General features: G+C 44.2%; 1 protein-coding gene across 2 annotated transcripts in view; it reads right to left on the bottom strand.

The window, feature by feature from the left end:
• Window positions 1-15,748, bottom strand: part of pard6gb (par-6 family cell polarity regulator gamma b) — a 29,020-nt gene extending 13,272 nt beyond the window's left edge. The window contains exons 1-2 of one of the 2 annotated variants that reach the window (XM_027023355.2): window positions 15,413-15,748; window positions 10,648-10,870 (exon numbers count right to left, since the gene is read on the bottom strand). In XM_027023355.2, the coding sequence (XP_026879156.2) occupies window positions 10,648-10,870; window positions 15,413-15,484 (295 nt within the window). In that variant the 5' untranslated portion in view covers window positions 15,485-15,748. Of the gene's footprint in view, window positions 1-10,647; window positions 10,871-14,696; window positions 15,059-15,412 lie in introns of those variants that run through there. The other variant, XM_035529231.1, reaches the window with a different exon arrangement.
• Window positions 15,749-17,954: the final 2,206 nt, after the last annotated feature.

Genomic DNA, 17,954 nt, shown 5'->3' with positions numbered 1-17,954 from the left:
AATTTAGTGCATTTAAGTGACATATTACATTCTGGGTTTTAAATAAACATTTTCTTAAATGTAAAAAGTAAAAAAAAATGTATTAAAATTATTTTAAGTGAAGGTGTTTTTCAAGATAAGTGCAGAACAGTCTTTGAGAATGGAAGAGTGGTTAAACATTATTTTGACAAAGTTAGCATAGCAAAGCCAAGTGACTATTGATATGAGTGGCAATCCCAAAATACTTTAGTTTGCACACATGAAAAATATAAACCAGGTAAAACTAACTAATTTGCCATTTGCTATTTTCCCTAATCTTTACATCGCACTCAGTGGGCCTCAACAGTAGCTAGATTTCTTAGAACACAGAGCAATTTATTATTTCCCCAGTGTACAAAAGGTGGTCCCCAAACAGTATATTTATTAATTCAATGAATTCATTTGTTTGTTCGAAATACAATGGCATAAGTTACTCCAGTCCACTAACTATAATGCGTACTGCATAGATCCAGAAATGTAAAATTCCGTCTCTCGGCCAATAAACATGACAAGAAATTGCTCCAGTTCAATTCATCATGTGAACTAGGTAGTTGGCCAGCTAACCTTTCGTAGTACAGCTGTGGTGTGACTGCATTACCTCTGGGGTCATGCATAAGCACCCTTCTGTATGAACCTCTCCTGTCTCTGCAGTGACAACCCAAACATGATGATATCATATGGACTGTTCAGACTCTGGCTAGGCTCTATGTCTGCTTTTAAGTAAACATATTGGATTCTGGGAGATTATTTATAGTCTCTCCATCACATGCTAATGATTCAAGACAATATGCAAAAGTACTTTAAAAAAGTCCCTTTTGGCATCTTCATATGATCCTTGTGCCCTTCTACTTCATAGGTAATACAATATCACCTCGCTTAAACATTTTTTTGGTATGCTCCCACATTTTTGTTGTTAGAGAGCTTAATATTTATCTACTGAATCCATTTTCAGTTTGATGGATGTTTTGCATATATGTGACTCAAAACACGATGGAGTGTAGGAATATCATGGATATTGTTATATGGATTAAAAGAATTTTGCATCTATGATTTTCGTAGCCGGGTAACTTGAGAAATCATCTCAGCCCTACAGTAAAACACCCACAGAGTCCATTATAACAATAGTAAATAATAATAGAGAAAAATGGACACCAAGTAAGAGAACAAGGAAGTCCACTCCAAGTGTTTCATAATCCAGTTATCAGAACCCTCCAATTTTTTTGCCTTTCAGCTCTCATCACACTTGATCCAAGCCATTAAGAAGTCTGAATATCTGGTACTGGTGTAATGGGATGTAGGATGGCAAAAATGTGGACCATCTGGTGGGTCCTGAGGACAGGTTGAGAAACTCTGGTCTAAAACAACCAATCCCCGGGCAATCACCGCAAAAAATGTGTCAATAGCGAGTGGATGAGAGGCCTATGAGAGCCACAGAGCAGTTCTCGGTGCTGAAGAGAACATGTACAGCAGTGCAATGCAGGCAAAATGTGGTGAAATGATGCCAAAGTGCAACTCTGCTGTTTTGGAGAGACATAACTTAGTTGTGAGAAGCTGTAAAAAATGTTCTTTTAGCACAGAAGATGGTTCCAGGGTGTTAAGGGTAGGGAAGGAGGGAGGGAGGGAGAGAAAGTCATGGAAAGAGGGAGGGAGGGACTGAATGAGACAGGACATTTGTCCAAGTGCTAAAAAAGGAATGAAAAAACAGGAATGCTCCTGACACCTAAGAAGCAGAATTCCTAGAATTCCTGCCACACTCAAAGCATCCAAAAAGTTCCGTTTTAATTGCAAGGTAAAATACAAGGTAACCAATAATGATCACAATTATCACTAGTGTCAGCATGTCAAATTAATAATGCCCAAAAAAGAAGTAATAATAATACAAATTCAAAACACAGAGTTTTGTGAAAATGAATGAAAAACATAGCAAACTCCCCAAAAAACATCTAATTACATTTATGAGAAATATATTAGCAATTTTTCCCAAGACACTCAAAAGCCATGAATTCCTTTAAAATGGCACCTGTAAAACCCAGCCAAACAAGTTTGCACTTGTCTTTGCAGCTCAGGATCAAAGCAGCTGCACTGCGCAGCTTGGCAGGGGGAAGGCAAGCAGCTCAGGCCATCTCTGCATGCCTGGCCTTGCCTTCCACCACAGCACTAATTATCCTGGAACCGGAGAGAGCAGTCAGGGCACCTGAGCAGTCCTGCCAGCTCCGTCACGCTCCGGCTGCAGCTGCATTTTGCCGTGCCAGCCAAACCTCCAGCGCCCACAATGCACCTGGGCTGCTACACGCCCTGTGCCACGTCACTGGCGTCTCATTGCTGCAGAGCCCTGGGGGCCTTGGCGGGGGGGGGGGGCAAAGCGCCGCCTGTGGCTATGAGCAACGTGGGGCTCCAAATCCTATACAACTCACGGCCAAAGAATGGCGTCACCAGACAGAGGTGGAACTTGCTCTCCATTTTTAAGGACATGGCAGTAAAACCATGAATTGCTGGGCTCCATGGAAGACCACGGACTTGTTTGTGTCTGGTTTTGTGGTGTGATGTGAAGTACATGCTAGAACTGTGGTGGACGTGCTGGAACGCGGACGACAGAGAGGACATCCACGAACCCTTCCCATCAAAGCAGCAATTTAAAAAATGAGCCATGAATAAAAAGAATGATTGTGACCTGACTAGACACAGGCATAGTGCAATGGCCATTAAATAAACAAGGTATGAGCTATAAATGTTGTGTGAGTGTGTTTGTGTGAAGTAAAGGTGAGTAAGGGGAAGTGGAGCTGTGATTTGTGGAGTGGGAATGTACTAGACAGAAACCACAAGAAATAATCCAGGGAGGAGCTTGAGCGGAAATGAAGCAAGGCTATGTACTTTACGAGTATCTTAGTCCCACCACCAGCACCGCCACACAGAGACAAAAACAAGCGGAGAAACCTGTCACAGCTAGAAGGAACACCAAAGCCACTATGCAAATTGTGGCCATCAGGAGCACCAGTGAGGTAACAAAAAACATCTGCAGAAGCCAACCTGAGCCCTCGGCCTCGTTACACACTACAAACCTCAGTGGGGCGTCAGAGAAGTGGAAAACTGTAAAGTGTGTTGGTTCCAATCACTTCCACCTGCAGGACATGTGGTCTCCACCCACCTCCACCTCTCGCTGGCCAAACCCTTCCACTGTTTTACAATGTCTCTTTACTGAGATGGACCACACACACAGGTGCACACGCATGCACGCATGCATACACACACACACACACACACACACACACACACACACACACACACACACACACACACACACACACACACACACTTACTTTACAGTGCAACTGAGGCAACTCTACTGCCAGCATGGCATGAGAACAAAGCCCAGAGCAAGTAACACCGCCAAGGGCAGATAAAGCAACAGCTAAAAGCAAATTGTTCAGGTCACTAATGACAGTGCACAACCACCAGGGTTAGCATTTTACAAACATATACATGAAACCCTAGAGACGCTGCCAAGTAGATTTGGGTCCAATACCTAAGACAACCACTAGCGTATCTGACTTTGCCATCATCCATAATGCTAAACTGACTCCTGTGGTCATGGGTCAGCATTCAGCGGTGGAGCAGAGTGAATGCAAGCCTGAGTACTTGTGGAAGTGCTGCTAATCCAGAAGAATTCAAGAGTGACAAAATAACATCAGCAGAGGAGAGGCAGAGGGGGAGTTCTGATGGGATTGCTACTTTCACCTGCAAGAGTGGGAGAAAACGAGGAAAGAAAAACTGCTCGAGGCAGGACAGACATCCGACAGATGTTTTTCTTTCTCTTTAAACAGAAAAGGCCATTATGAATAACATATGGTGGCGTTTTGTATGATCTTAAAAAAGTTTTTAAAAAAAGAAAGAAAGAAAATCCCAGAGCCTTGGGTCCTCTGGCAGACAAAAGGGGATGCATTTGCATGACCAGTTACCAGCAAATCAGAAAAAGGAACCGTTACTGCAAGACTGAGTCTCTGAGCCCTGCATGAAGCAGGGAAAAAAATACTACTAACATTATAGCACTCCTACCACCTGAAATCAAGACCCAATACATTATATAAGAAAAGGATGTTCATCTACAGCTTACTGAGGGGGAAAAAGTGCTATGGTTATAATTACTACTACCACGAGGGGTTTATAGATCTGGCACTGTCTATGGGTCAGAAATAACCATAGTGTGAGGGCAGGATGAGATACTGTTCAGACTGAACAGATACTCATGTGGTGTCAACCTCTAATTTTCTTACATAAGGGGGGGGGGCTCTATTCATGACCAAACATTATATGGAACCAAACAGATTTATTTTCATTTCACCAGTGTGAAATGCTCCTGATATGGGTTGTGGGTGTGGCGTGCGTGCATGCATTTGGGGTGCTCTTCATTTCCTAAATGCACACTGCTCTCTCAAGCTTTTTTTTTTTTTTTTACATTTTCCATCTCAATTAAAGACACACTACTCAGACAATACATAAAGTGGAGGCAGTGTCCTTGTTACAGAGAAGCACTCATAATAGCAGGAAGTAGCCATAACAGTGCCCTCAGTATAATGGGAGTTCTGACTGAGCTGCGTGTGCGTGGATGTCAAAGCACACTCTCTTTCTTGAGCTCCTAGCAGTCTCTGGGACCTGCTGCCTTAACATCTCTGATCTGCCCACAGTTCCCAGGGCCAGCTGCTGTAGCAGACATTGCAGAAAAGTGAAAACAAGCAATAAAAACAAAAGAATCGTATAATTGCTTTCAGTGGTCCTTAAGAGTGTTTTAGCTGTGTACAAAGATGAATAATTCAAGAGAGCAGGTGAGACAAATTCTGTGGTTCAGAACACTGACAGTTCAAAAAATGGAAGAAAAGCAATGAAGGAGTCAGTTTTACAGAGCCACTGCCTGTCTATGGGAATTCATGTCTATGGGAAAATTCACATCAAAGAGGATTAAAAGTTAATTGCTGTGGAGATACACTGTCAGTCCTAAACAACATGAAATCTTAACAGTCATGATTGAAAAGGAGCCACACCATCACACATACACTCGCTCTCCAAATATGCCAGCCCTCACACAAAATGCTAAGCTCTTTATCAACACAAAAATCAGATAAATGCTCATGTTAGGTTGTTGAGAAGTGCAAAGTATTCAATTTACAATTCAATTATTCAAATGCATAATTATTTGACTAAAGAATACTGACCAATGGAGATCTGATTTGAATAACAATCACTTCCTTAAAAGAATTTCTCAAACTGAGGAAGAGAACAATGAGAACAAAATACAGAGAATTCAAAATGAATGCTTGCTGGTGTTATGGCCGTTATAGTGTAAATATTACAGCTTGATATATGGCAGGTTATCAAGCTGACATTACCGTTAAGATTTTTACCCTGTTCTTTAATAACTTAATTTAATTAGTTCAATTTAATAGTTCATTAAACATAAATCCTAGATTTGAAATGTATTTTTGTCTTTATCTGTGATTTTTACAAAAATTAAAAATATTTAAATATTGTAAAACATTTCAAATGAAACATTTGAAACATGACCCCCCGCCCCATTTGACCCCATGTCGAGCAGTTTTACTCTCCTTTGCCCCCTCCCTGACACAAACACAGACCTCCTGTGCTTCCAGAGATGTGGAGGACATGGTTGGGGTTTGAGGAGCAAACCCAGGCTGAAGCAGGGTGCTGCAGAGATCAGCCTCCCCACTCACCAACCCATACCAGACAAACCACTTACGTACCCGACACTTGGGGGGTGGGGGTGGGGGATGTGGTCCATGTTTGCTGGAGATGATCTCCCATCAGGTGTAGGAGGAGATATCTTCCAGATGTCTTTCAAAATCACTGAAACTGTGTGTTGGTGTAGGCATGTGTGCACCACAGTGTTCACATTCTTAATATCTGATCACCATCTCACTGCCATAACAGAGTAGGATTTCCAGTTGGTAAAGACCCAACCTATTGGTCGACGTCTACATTTACATTTACGGCATTTAGTAGATGCTCTTATCCAGAGTGACTTACAAAAGTGCTTTGTCATTTACTCATAGAATATCCTTGTACAGTACAGCAGGTTAGAGTCCAACATACCAATGAACTAGAATACAGGAATCAATGCTGATATGTCTAGCTACCATTTACTTATATAGAAACTGAGTTCTTATTACTGTGCTTGCTACACTGACAAACAAAGTGGGTGAAGACCCTACTCCTCGCAGACCTCTCAAGAAGATGCTGGTAAGAGCAAGGGTCAGAAAGGAGATCTACTCCACCTCTCCCTATTAAACAATTCCTGAATCTCCCAAATAAAGTGTGCCAGGATATGCCAAACAGTGCCTTGAAAAGCGATTTCCTGAGGTTTAGCAGGCTGAAACGGAGGAGTATCCTAGTACTGATTAAAAAGCCAAACTAAGAATACAAAGATCAAAAGCCCCACCTCCAGCCATGCAGGGATGAACGCGCAGCCAAAATTTCAAAGCACCGTTTTAATTTGTCAAGGATGACAGAAATAACAAAAACGCCTGCTAAGTCCCCAGAGTGGGGCAGCATTCCCAGACACTTTATCTCCACACCGGGAGCAGCCCTGCACCAATCCACCCGTGCCAAGCCCTGTCCATGTACTTTTGGGAATAGTTACTTTGGAATAAACCAGTTCAAAGACCGAGGCATACTGCCTTACTCACGTTCATTTAAAACAGAACGGAGTGGTGCAGTAATCTCAGACACGGGATCTTACCCAAGCCCTCTACAGCACTGGATAGAACCTATTCATTTTATATGCCCATAATTCAGTGAACCACAGAACCTGAAAAGGCAGGTGACAAGTAATCTGCAGTGTTCCTAAACTAAACTCTTATACTCTGAGCCTTGGGATTGAAAGAGTTTTGTCTCTCTGTCTCTCTGTCTCTCTCTCTGTATGTGTGTGTGTGTGGTAATTCGAGCACACATTTTTCCTCTGGCATAAATACAGATGCATCAGATGACCAATAAACCGTAATGCATGACTTGAAGTGCCACTTAATCCCATTTATGGCTTGTGTGTACTGTGCATCTTGTCTGGGTTGTGCTGGTTCTGTGCTGTGCTGGTTCTCATGCTGTGCTAAGCTTTGACATTTTCTCAATGAGTAGGAAGTGGTGGCATTTCCTGGAAAACTGAACTTCCACACTTCATGAACACATTCACATTCTGTATGTTTGGTGTTTATAGTGATTACATGCCAAATAAGCTTACAGGACAAAGTTGTGCTGTTATGTGACCTTCATGGTTTTCATATATCCTGAAATGCATCTAATGTGCCAAGCTTCTAAATATGGCTCTACTTTGAACCCATGGCAAAAAAAAGTATCCTCCCTTTACACTGGCCAATACACTCAATTTAAGTAGACAGACTGTTGTATGTGTCTGTACACATATGCGTTTGCACGCACGTGTGTTTTTGTGTGAGAAAAGCAGTCAGCAGTAATGATCACAGTGATAAACCCGGGAAAGTACTTTCTGATGGCATTGTGCAAAGCTGAGCAAACATGAGTGCTGAACCAGCCAAACGTGTGGAGGGAAGTGCACAGAACATGAAGCTCCCCAACCCTGCCACGCTCAACCCCCCTCCACCCCGTGCTGAACACAGGCTGCTCATCAGCTCCAGTGGGCCAGGTCATTGCACTGCACAGTTTAGGGCAGGACTGGACAACTGTGATCCTTAAGGGCCAGAATCCAGCACACGTTAGTGATTTCCCTGCCCTTGTGGTTGACCAATATGGGTTTTTCAGCAGCTGATGCAGATGCCAATGCCAATATTTAGAGGGCAGTGGCTGATATATAATTCCTACGTCATGTTGTTGTTGGAGGGTTTTTTTGGATAATTTTATAAAATTCAACAATTTATTAAATGATAACAAATGAGACACAACATTGCTGAACTTGAATGGACATTAATTGTAACACTGTCTGCACTGTAATATTGTTTGCATTGTCTGTTTGATTAAGTAGATCTGTACTCTGCAATGCAAAATGCATCAGCTCACAAAAAATTCTCAATTAAATGTTCACAGGTCATCAAACAACTAAACTTTGTTAAAACAAAAACAAACCAACCTTTGGCTAATCCCGATTATCTCAAAATGGCATTTAAATGGCCGACCACTACTCTTAACACACCTGCTACACCTGGTAATTAACAGAGGAGTTGAATCTGGTGTTAGAGCATAGAAATCACCAAAGTGCCACATCAGCAGGCTACTGTGCCTCCTCTGTTCTCAGCAGAAACATACTGAGGAAGACCAGACCCTAGAGCACATGAGCTCCGCCCCTTCTCAGGCCCCGCCCCCTCTCAGGTTCCTGATTAGTCAGTACTAACAGACCCAGGTGATATGTTTCCTGCCCTCGGCACATCACAGGTCACAACAGGTGCACTACAATAGGTTTTCCCCACAGTGCCTTGCGGTGGAAGTCACCGGAGAGGGGCTCTGTAGGGACATGTCTGTGTTTGTTACAGAACCCCAACCATGCTGTCCTGAGTAGTAGCCACCATGAGTCACACTCTCCCAGCCCATGCCTCGGAGCTGCGGATATTGTCTGGGGAAAGGAAATTGACCCAGACGCTTCTTTTAGTTTTCTTTGGGATAAATAAAGGATGTCCTTGCTATCAAAGCAAGGATGGATGTCAGAGAGAAAGAAAGACAGCAAAAGAGAGAGAATGAGGAGGTTATAAAGAAATAGTTTTGCTAGTAGTGAGTTGAAGCCCATTTAAAGACTTTTCACTGTCTGAATGTCCAGGACCCACTTGCATTAGAATAGATCTCTGCTGAAAGCGGACTGACTCACTGGCTATGTAGGCAGAGTCTCTCTCCGTCACTGTGTGTGTGTGTCTGTCTGCATGTCGGGAACACTGAGTAGATGGAATGCAGGTCACCTCTGGTAGCACACAGAGCACAGCCTTGGTTTACTCGGGCACGGGGCTGGGAGCCGCACATTCCATGAGAAACACTCTTCATTGTAGCCTGTACACAATGCACACTACTGGAGCTGAATGGCATCCCCTCGGCTGGGAGAAATGGCCCTTATTACCATGACAATAAACCCCTGCCCCCCGCCCCCCGCCACTCAGACCTCAAGCTTGTGCTGTCGTGCGACAACGTGGATTACGTAACCTGAAACTAGGAGACAGAAGTCCAGCGTGACAAGTATTCTGATGTTCTGTCTTGCTCCACATAAAGCCATTTTCAATCACTACACCACTGTTTATTTAATCACTGTTGAAATCAGTATAAAATTGTATCACAAACCCTACATGTGATCTAAATAATAAATTATGTAAGGGCCAGAGGTCATCAGCCACAGATTAGCCTGACCATGTTAATGTGTCTCATTAACTACACAATTAGCTCCTGTTTTTTTTTTTAATCAAAAAAGCCCACAAACGTAGCCAAACTCCCAAACAAACACCCAAATAAACACAAACAAGGATCTGGGGTCCCAAATGACAATGAGTGTAGTTTACAGAATAGACATTATGTGATTTATGGACACAGAGACAAAGACAGTTGAAGCAGGGTAAGGAGCTTCTCTGTCTGTCTGTCTATAGTGCCTGCTGGACAAGACGACTTCTGCAGGTTTTACTCTGAGTATGGAGCCTCTCCTTACAGATCACACACACACACCTGCATGTACCAACATGACTGCATACAAGAGTTTGGCTGAATACTGCTACTGCATAGTACCCACACACTGACATTTATCCACAGTGCAGATTCTTTAAAGTTCTCACTTGGCTATGCTACCACATAAGAAGCAGTTTGGAATCAGTGTTCTCTAGCTTTGAGAGGGTGGACTCAACAGTAGTGTGTGCAGTGCAGGTGGAGCCAGGCTGGGTGGCATAAGCCTATCAGTAAGGGAGGTTGTGTTTGGAGGAACACCAGCACCTCTGCACAGGAAGTCCAGCCAGCTCAGCTAGCATTTCCTTTAGGAAGTTACCCCCAGGACTTACTGCCCCCACCATCTCACTCACTCACTCACTCACTCAGTCACTCAGTCACTCAGTCACTCAGTCACTCAGTCACTCAGTCTCACAGTCTCACCAACAAATGCTGTGTAAGGACAACACCTGGTCCAATGGAGGGAAAATATGGCAGTGGCAATGATACATAATAGCTGCTCACAGAGGCCAAAATAGGGACTGTTTGCGTGCATGCGTTTAAAACCCACAAATCTGAATCCCATGGTCAAGCCCATGATTGTGTTTACCCTGCATTTTGTCTGACCACAGGAAGTATGTGGGCCCTGCAGAGCTGTGTCTGGGCTCACTTTGCAGGGTAATCTTGGTTCTCAGCACTGCATACACTTTCGTGGCACGAACTCCTTAAACCCCATGGGCTGCGAGCAGGCCCATGGACTCAGCTCAGCTGTTTTAGACAAGCTAATGACTGACAACAGAGCGAGCAAACCAGGCCAAAGGGTGAGAGGCCCTCATGCACCACCTTGTTCAAATAATGCCCCAAGAAAACAGCATAAAAACACACATACATACTTGCACGCATGCACACGCACAAGCACGCAAAGGAAAAACAGAGACAGCAGGAGTGAGAGAAAGTGTGAGGGGGAGAGACGAGCCGATCCTGTACCTTGTCTCTGGATGAAAATGCGGAGCAGGGGGTGGGCGGTGGACACAGCCTTACAGAAGTTCTCGTCGTTGTTGATGGGCAGAAGGTCCCCATGGACGTCGGCATAACCAATCATCACCTCCATGTTGGTGATGCGGTGGATGTGCAGCATGAGTGTGAAGAACTCCTGGAAATTGCCAGGCTTGACGCGGTTCACAGAGATCCTGCGGAACTCTGCCCCATACTGTGGGATAAAGAACACACGGGAACAAAGCGTTCAGAGCTCACAGGAAGCAAATCTCCTGCCTGGGGTGAAGAACAATATGACAATAAAATATAAAAATATAACCCAAATGACACTGTCTTGCATGATGCACAAAAAAGGGGTTGTCTTTAAAAAGTAATGTAATCAGTAAAAATGTTCCTTGTACTTCATAGCCAGGAGACTGGCCTGTAAACAGAACATCAAGTTAAATTTACTTTACTGAATCTTTTGCTGCATAGTGAATCCATTCAAGATTCTAAGAATATAATAAGCTATTTATTACACTGCAGTGGGGACAAAGAAAAATATTTTCTTAATTGTAAGGATGTATTGTTTAATATCTGTATGACTGGAAACACACACCTAACCCTCCCCAAGAGAGTTCAGTCGGTTTCTCACAGGTCATCCTCAACAACAGCTGGAAACTAGACACAACATTTCTTCAGTACGTGATGAAACCTAATTCCAGGGCTTCTGTAGCCTGGCGTCTTAACCAAAACAAAGTTCCAGCGTTCTGATTTTCTTTTATGTCTCTGGTTCATCTATTTAGTCTTTCAAGCGCTTCAAGAATCCAAATACCCTGGCACTGGGTGTCAAACACGGAGTGTTTTATCCACAGGGCTGGGAACTATCTGCTCTCACACACAAAAGTAAAAGGTCTGAAACACAGGGCCACAGTGACCACCATGGCTCTGACGCCTGGAAGACGGAAATGGAGGAAAAGGAGGCAGGGAGACAATAGAACAATACAGGCGGACCTGCAAGCGCAGCAGACAGCTCAGAACAACACCAACTCCAGCAGGATACTGGGGCTGGTGCTCCTCTACATGGCTCAATGATACAGGAAAAGTTACCATATTGTGATTTCATTGCTGCATGTCACAAAATTGATATGCCTCAGCAATGCATGAAAACAAAATGGTGAGCCCTTGACGCAACACGGTTCAAAAGTGGCCTGCACTGCAAATTTATTTATGAATCATAAATGATGTCATCTATAAGAATATCTGATTTATCAGGATGTTCACAATGCATATTTTTAAAAATGATGTGATTCATTAGAAGGCTTATTTGCATACTGCAGACATTTGAAAGATCAGTGCTGCACAGAATAATACTGAGGAAATTATGAAAAAACTTGACATGCAGATGGACTAAAAAAGCAGTGTAAAAAAACAGACACACAATCGTATGTGTCTTTATTAAGTATAAACACACCACACGCTTCCGTTCCCACATGCAGCAACACCTATACAACACCGCCAACACAAACACTGCGTATTATTAAACATGATTATCTGTCTAGCTTTGATGACTTATACGTCCACCAGAATGAACACAGAAGGGTCAGGCTGAGGTCACAGCTGTGATCATGTGACTGTCGTACTAATGCTAGCTGTATAGATGGGGTGCGTGGGCGGCCTGACACAGTGCCTGAAAAACACAGGCTTCGCTTTGTCTCACACGTTGACATGGAGCTCACAGCAACACAGCACCCCTGCAGCATGCACACGCACCCCCCCCCCCACGCTGCCACACACATGGTCTGCTGCTGCTCTGCTGTAATTATGCTCCCAGTAGGAAAATCCTACATTAGCAAACAGCAGCCTGTGATCACCACATGAAACATGAACACAGGGTTGGTGGGGCAGTGTGGGGAAGCTCTGAGGCAAGTGTGTGATGCTGCTAACTTCACTGGAAAACACCCCCCGACCCCCCCCCCGCACACACACACACACACACACACACACAACTCATGACAAACACAAACATTCATCCCTCTTGTGAAAAGTTGACCCACTCCTCGTCCCGAAGAACTGAATCGGCATATTTCAGGCACACTTGAGGAATCCACAAATCCACAAGAGCAACAGCAGTGTGCTGAGCTTAGACTGCAGTTAGAGCTTTTTCTAACATACCAGCAACTTACTGTTGACTGGCAAGCTATGTTGCTTTAGAACTGCAATGAAATCAAAAGAGTTTCTGTGCTGTGAACGTTCTAAGAAGAACATACTAAGAATGCACCAGTCTAGACCAGAATGCCTAGCCATTATTTTCAATTGAACGGTGACCAGTTAAATGGTCGTATGTGTGAACTTCAGCAATAACCAGAGCTGCGTTGGTGATTTCAGTACTGAGGCACGTGTAAACTGAGGTCATGTGTGAAGAGGCTGTCTGCACATCCATGGAGCAATGCTGGAGTCCCACCAGCACACCCCATCAGGACATGCCTTCATCAGGGCCACCATTTCCGTGTCTCCATCAGCACCTGAGTAACGCCGCAGGACACGCAAGGCTGCACATCAGCCCACGTCCTCTGGCAAGTTGAGGCAAGTGCAGCTCTTGCGTTAGAGCTGTTCTCTTTGGGAACCCCCCCCCCCGCTGACATTGAACAGCACCACGGTTTCAGTCTTATCGAGTTTCAACATTTGTGCCCTATCTGTGAGCATGTCTCACCAAATAAATAGGAGATAAAGCAGAGGAGAGGCTCTGGCAGAGAGAAGACAGCGTGGAAGTGCTTCAGGAAAAGGTTGACACATTGCTAAGCTTTCTGTTGACACAGGCTGATTGCTGGGCCAGCCAGAGCAACACAAAGGACACAAAGCTAAAACAGCCCTGCTGTGCCCTCCAGCTCTGTTGTACTCATCTTATCAGCCCTCGGGTCCTTTCTAAATCATGATACTTTCCTGGGTCACCAAGAGACAGGAATCTCGCAATGACATCCTCTTTGACAACAGCAAAGAGTGTGCAGGGTGATAAGTGAAGATTAATCATGTCATAAAGGACAATCTCAATGCATGTCGAGACACACATCCTGTTCGTTCTGACAACGGTGTACCGAATAGTGCCAGCCATCAGAGAGCAGATCTGCGCCAGTACTCTAGCAATACACACCACCTGCGTCCAGACCACCCCTCCAGCATTCCACAAAACTGCCCTCACCTCACAGGTTGAGTCAGCTTTGCACAGAATTAACCACTGGGCTGCTTCTTCAGATTTCAATGGGAAAGCAGGTTAGTCCATCCACACCACCCCATTATTCAAACAGAACCATCTCAGTGTTTGCAGAAACAAGAAGGCTAATGGGGCCTCTTGTCTTCTTAGACCCTTAGATAGTGGCTCTTTTCACTGCCACCAGTAGCTGGCATTCCAGCCTCTGTTATGAATTGGAGCATGGCTGAATACAACAGAGCACTAATCAGACAATTGCAGTCCAGATCTGGGCACCGTGCCGACGCATTCCCATCAATTAGGACCTCTAGATCCAAAACCACAACACTACAAATTCCGACTACCCAAAGCTGGAGATGTTTGACAGCAGATAGCTGGCAATCCTCTGCGGTTGAATACTCGACAGTTCTCCCGAGTCTGTAGTTGGCTTCACTGCCAGTTTCTTATTCGAGTTTTCTCGTCTAGCACTTTTACATTTGTCCGTGCGCTACACCAAACCCCAAATCTACGTGACAGCTGGGCAGCGGCGTGTTAGGGCAGAGTTGCTTCAGGCTAAGTACATAAGAGATAGGTGGATGCTCTCCCGTCACAAACGTCAGCATTAGGCCAAGCGCATTCTTTCACAGCTCGCAGACACTCAAGTCGTTTCAAAACTTGACAATTACGCATCTTTCCATCCCTGTGCTCATACGATACACGACACGTGTAACGTAGGCCTAAACGACTCTCACATACATACATACATACATATACATATACACACACATACATATACATATATATATATATATATATATATATATATATATATATATATATATATATATATATATAAATAAACACGGCTAAATACCGTTAAGAAGACACACTGGTGCGGGCGCGGGAGCTCATGTACAGCGACTTGGTAATGTTGGTAATGTTGGAAAAGCAGCTGTCAACCTATACCTAGCTCATTTACTTATATTTCAACATGAATCTAATTAAAATGAGATCTTATCTTCACGGTGAAAACAACAACAACAAATAAACCACAATGCCACCCACTTAGCTTGCTAGCATAACTTCTACTGAAACCTCAGCTGGCACCTTAACAGCTCACAGCGCGTTTATAACTACCAATGACGGCGTTGGCAAACTTTGCAAACATCGCTTTTCTAAGTTCCTGTAGTTTTACTCATTATCAGCAAACATAACTTGCAATCCCGCAAGCACAAGAGCTGGGGAAGCTTCGTCTTAAAGGACCACCTTAACTTACAAATTCAGCTGTACGGTTATGAAACAGCATATTAAACCAAGTACTTCAAAAGACACAAACCAACCGTGGGTGAACTGCAGCCGACTAGCTACTAATACAATTTACAATAATATAATATAATATTTCTACTAATATAAGTACACGGGGAGCTTATATTAGCTAGCGATGTGATATCGGCTAAGACAGTTGTTAGCTATCCAGCTAGCTCTTTAAAATACTGTGAACTAAAACATTTACCAACATTAACCAGTACTGCCATTGAATACTGACGAAACTCTCGCACGATTTCCAATTCAAATCCCGGTTGTGCTCACCTTGCTTTTAACTTCAACTGCGTTTAAGTCCAAGTTTCGCAGAGACTGCTGTTTATTAAAGCTCCGGTTCATTTTGACGGTTGGGACTTCTGAAACCAGCCCGTGGTGGCTGGGGGATTCGCGGTATGCAGATCCTGTAAAACTCCCTTATTTTATTTATTTACTTTTTGGGTTTTGTTTTATTTATTTATTTTTAGCGTTCAGGACAACGTGAATCCTCGGATATTCCGCTACACGTTTCTCCGCATTAGCGCAGCGCACTTCGCAAAGTTCAGGAGAAAAATAAAGTCTCACACAGAGAGAGCGCGAGGGCAGTTCAGCGACTGAGGGGGGAGCGAGCGAACTTTTCAAAATGACATCATCGCTGTCTCCGCGAGCGCCGCGCGAGCTCTCCCCGTGCCTCCCAGAAGAAGGGAAAACGTTTGCCGTGCACGGTGGTTTGCACCAGTCCCGTCTGCATGGCTTCATTTTGGCTGTGACACACAGAGGCGTCTCCTGCCCGCAACGACGCAGCACTTTATATTGCATATTGCCATTTATTTATTTGCTGTTATTTCCAAATTCCAAATACGAATGATATACGTGGTTTATTTACGCACAGGTTCGTTTTCGTGCTGTAGCTGAAAACTGCAGACACGTTGTCTTTCATGTCGTATATATACGGTGAGTGAGTTGGCTGCAATTTTCCTTTATTCTTGCCTCGCCATAGCCTTCTCAGCAACTGTTGCTGCTGCCGAGTACGGTTATAGCCTGTCAACTATGTCGAGCATGCTCCACCGACATCTCGATTATTCGTTTGCAGTACACAAAGCTGTAACCACTAATACTTGATTACCAGTGATCAGCAGCATTGTTAGTTGACAAAATAACGATACTTTTTGTAACTACATTTGTTTTTGGGCTAAATGCACAAATATGCGTCTGAATCGAAATTCCAGTAATTTAAGAGTTAAATAACTGTTAGTTGCGTGCTTTTTATTATTTTTGTTTGTTAGGTTAGTTAAAGAATTAGGTTCCTTAAAGGATCCCAATACCAAATAGTAAAACCGTAGGGATAAATTATATTATGCAGTAATATACCGCCGACTAGAGGCTGCTTATGTTCTTTTAACTTTACAGAAGGTAGTCCGAATATTAAAAGCACCACTAGATGTCAGACTCACACAACTAAAAACATTTAATTCGGCCCTTCTTCAGGCGCCACATGCTGTATTTTAAAGCACGTCAGCGGCTCGTAATCTCTGAGTTGAAGACCAAACGGTCATAGTTTTATGTTCTCCGTCCGACCGACGTACACGATTCAGCCTGCTCTGTGACCCTCTGAGAAGCCGTTTTAAATCCTAGATGACAATACTAAACTATACAGGTCAATGGAGTCCCAGAGATGTCCTGTGTTATGGAAGGTGTTTGGATTCCATGCTGTGAACATTATTCCATCCTGCAGTCAGATCATCGCAGAGCATTGTGTGCATGGATTTCGACCGGTTCACCTTGAAGGCTAACAAAACAACTCGGAGCCTGCACTTGATCATGGAAAGCGACATGGTTCAGTGACCCTGAGGGATTATGGGGCCCCCTGAGAGGCGCAACTGTACCTCTCGAAAGAGGACCATGCTGCTGAACAGGTCAGCCCCACTTCAAGCTCCCTATTAAACCCACCTAGTCAGTGACCTTCCCAGGCTAAATGCTGACATGCCCCTTGGCAGTCTTTTCATTCCGGGTTCGAGGGCACGCCAGCCGACGAACTCCAGATGCTCAGCGGGCTGGACAGAAGGGAGAAGCAGGGTCTGCATTCCTGAGTGTAGAAGGCGTCCAAGCTGCCCCGCTGCTGGGCCCTTGGCGACCCTGGGGGGGCGGACCCCGGCCACAGACCCGTGCTGGCCTCCTTTGCATATAACCTGAGCCTGGGAGAACAGAGAGCTTCCAACAGGAGCTCTGTGATTGCCATTGCCTGGGGAGGCCAGCAGGGAGCTCCCAGGTCAGTCATGCCTGGCCAAGTTTGAACGGATAAAGAAGCTGGCAATGTGTTTTCTAAGACAGTGGCAGAAAGGGTTCGCAGGATGTCGGCGTATCCACATTCATGGACAGGGTGCAAAAAGCACATATGGGTGGTGTACACTGAAGTAACAGTTTTGAAGAGTGTCATTTGAAAGTTATTTTACCATAAATAAACACCATAATTATTATGTAAATATGTTTTCATTTGCCCATATTCATTCAGTACCAAATCTGATGTGAATAAATGCTGCTTCTCTGGGGCTTTTGTTTCCAAACCATGGCAAAAGAGAAGTGCCAGCTTCATGGGTCCTGTGCTCACTCAGGGCAGACAGGGTGAGTCTGATTGGGCCTCGCTGCTTTGATTGGCATCTGGGAGCGTGATTAAGGAGCCCAGGCATCTGTGACCCCTATGGTCACGCCTACACACTGACTCTAATAGCCATTGTCTGGGTTGTGGGCGGGGCATGGATTTCTTCCTGTTAGTCAGTCAGTGTGTCTGAGAGCTACTGTCTGAGACATTGTGGGAGGTTTCCAATGTACATGC

Source organism: Electrophorus electricus, chromosome 8, assembly GCF_013358815.1.
Source record: "Electrophorus electricus isolate fEleEle1 chromosome 8, fEleEle1.pri, whole genome shotgun sequence".
NCBI classification, from domain to species: domain Eukaryota; kingdom Metazoa; phylum Chordata; class Actinopteri; order Gymnotiformes; family Gymnotidae; genus Electrophorus; species Electrophorus electricus.
This window is presented reverse-complemented; position numbering and strand designations above follow the sequence as displayed.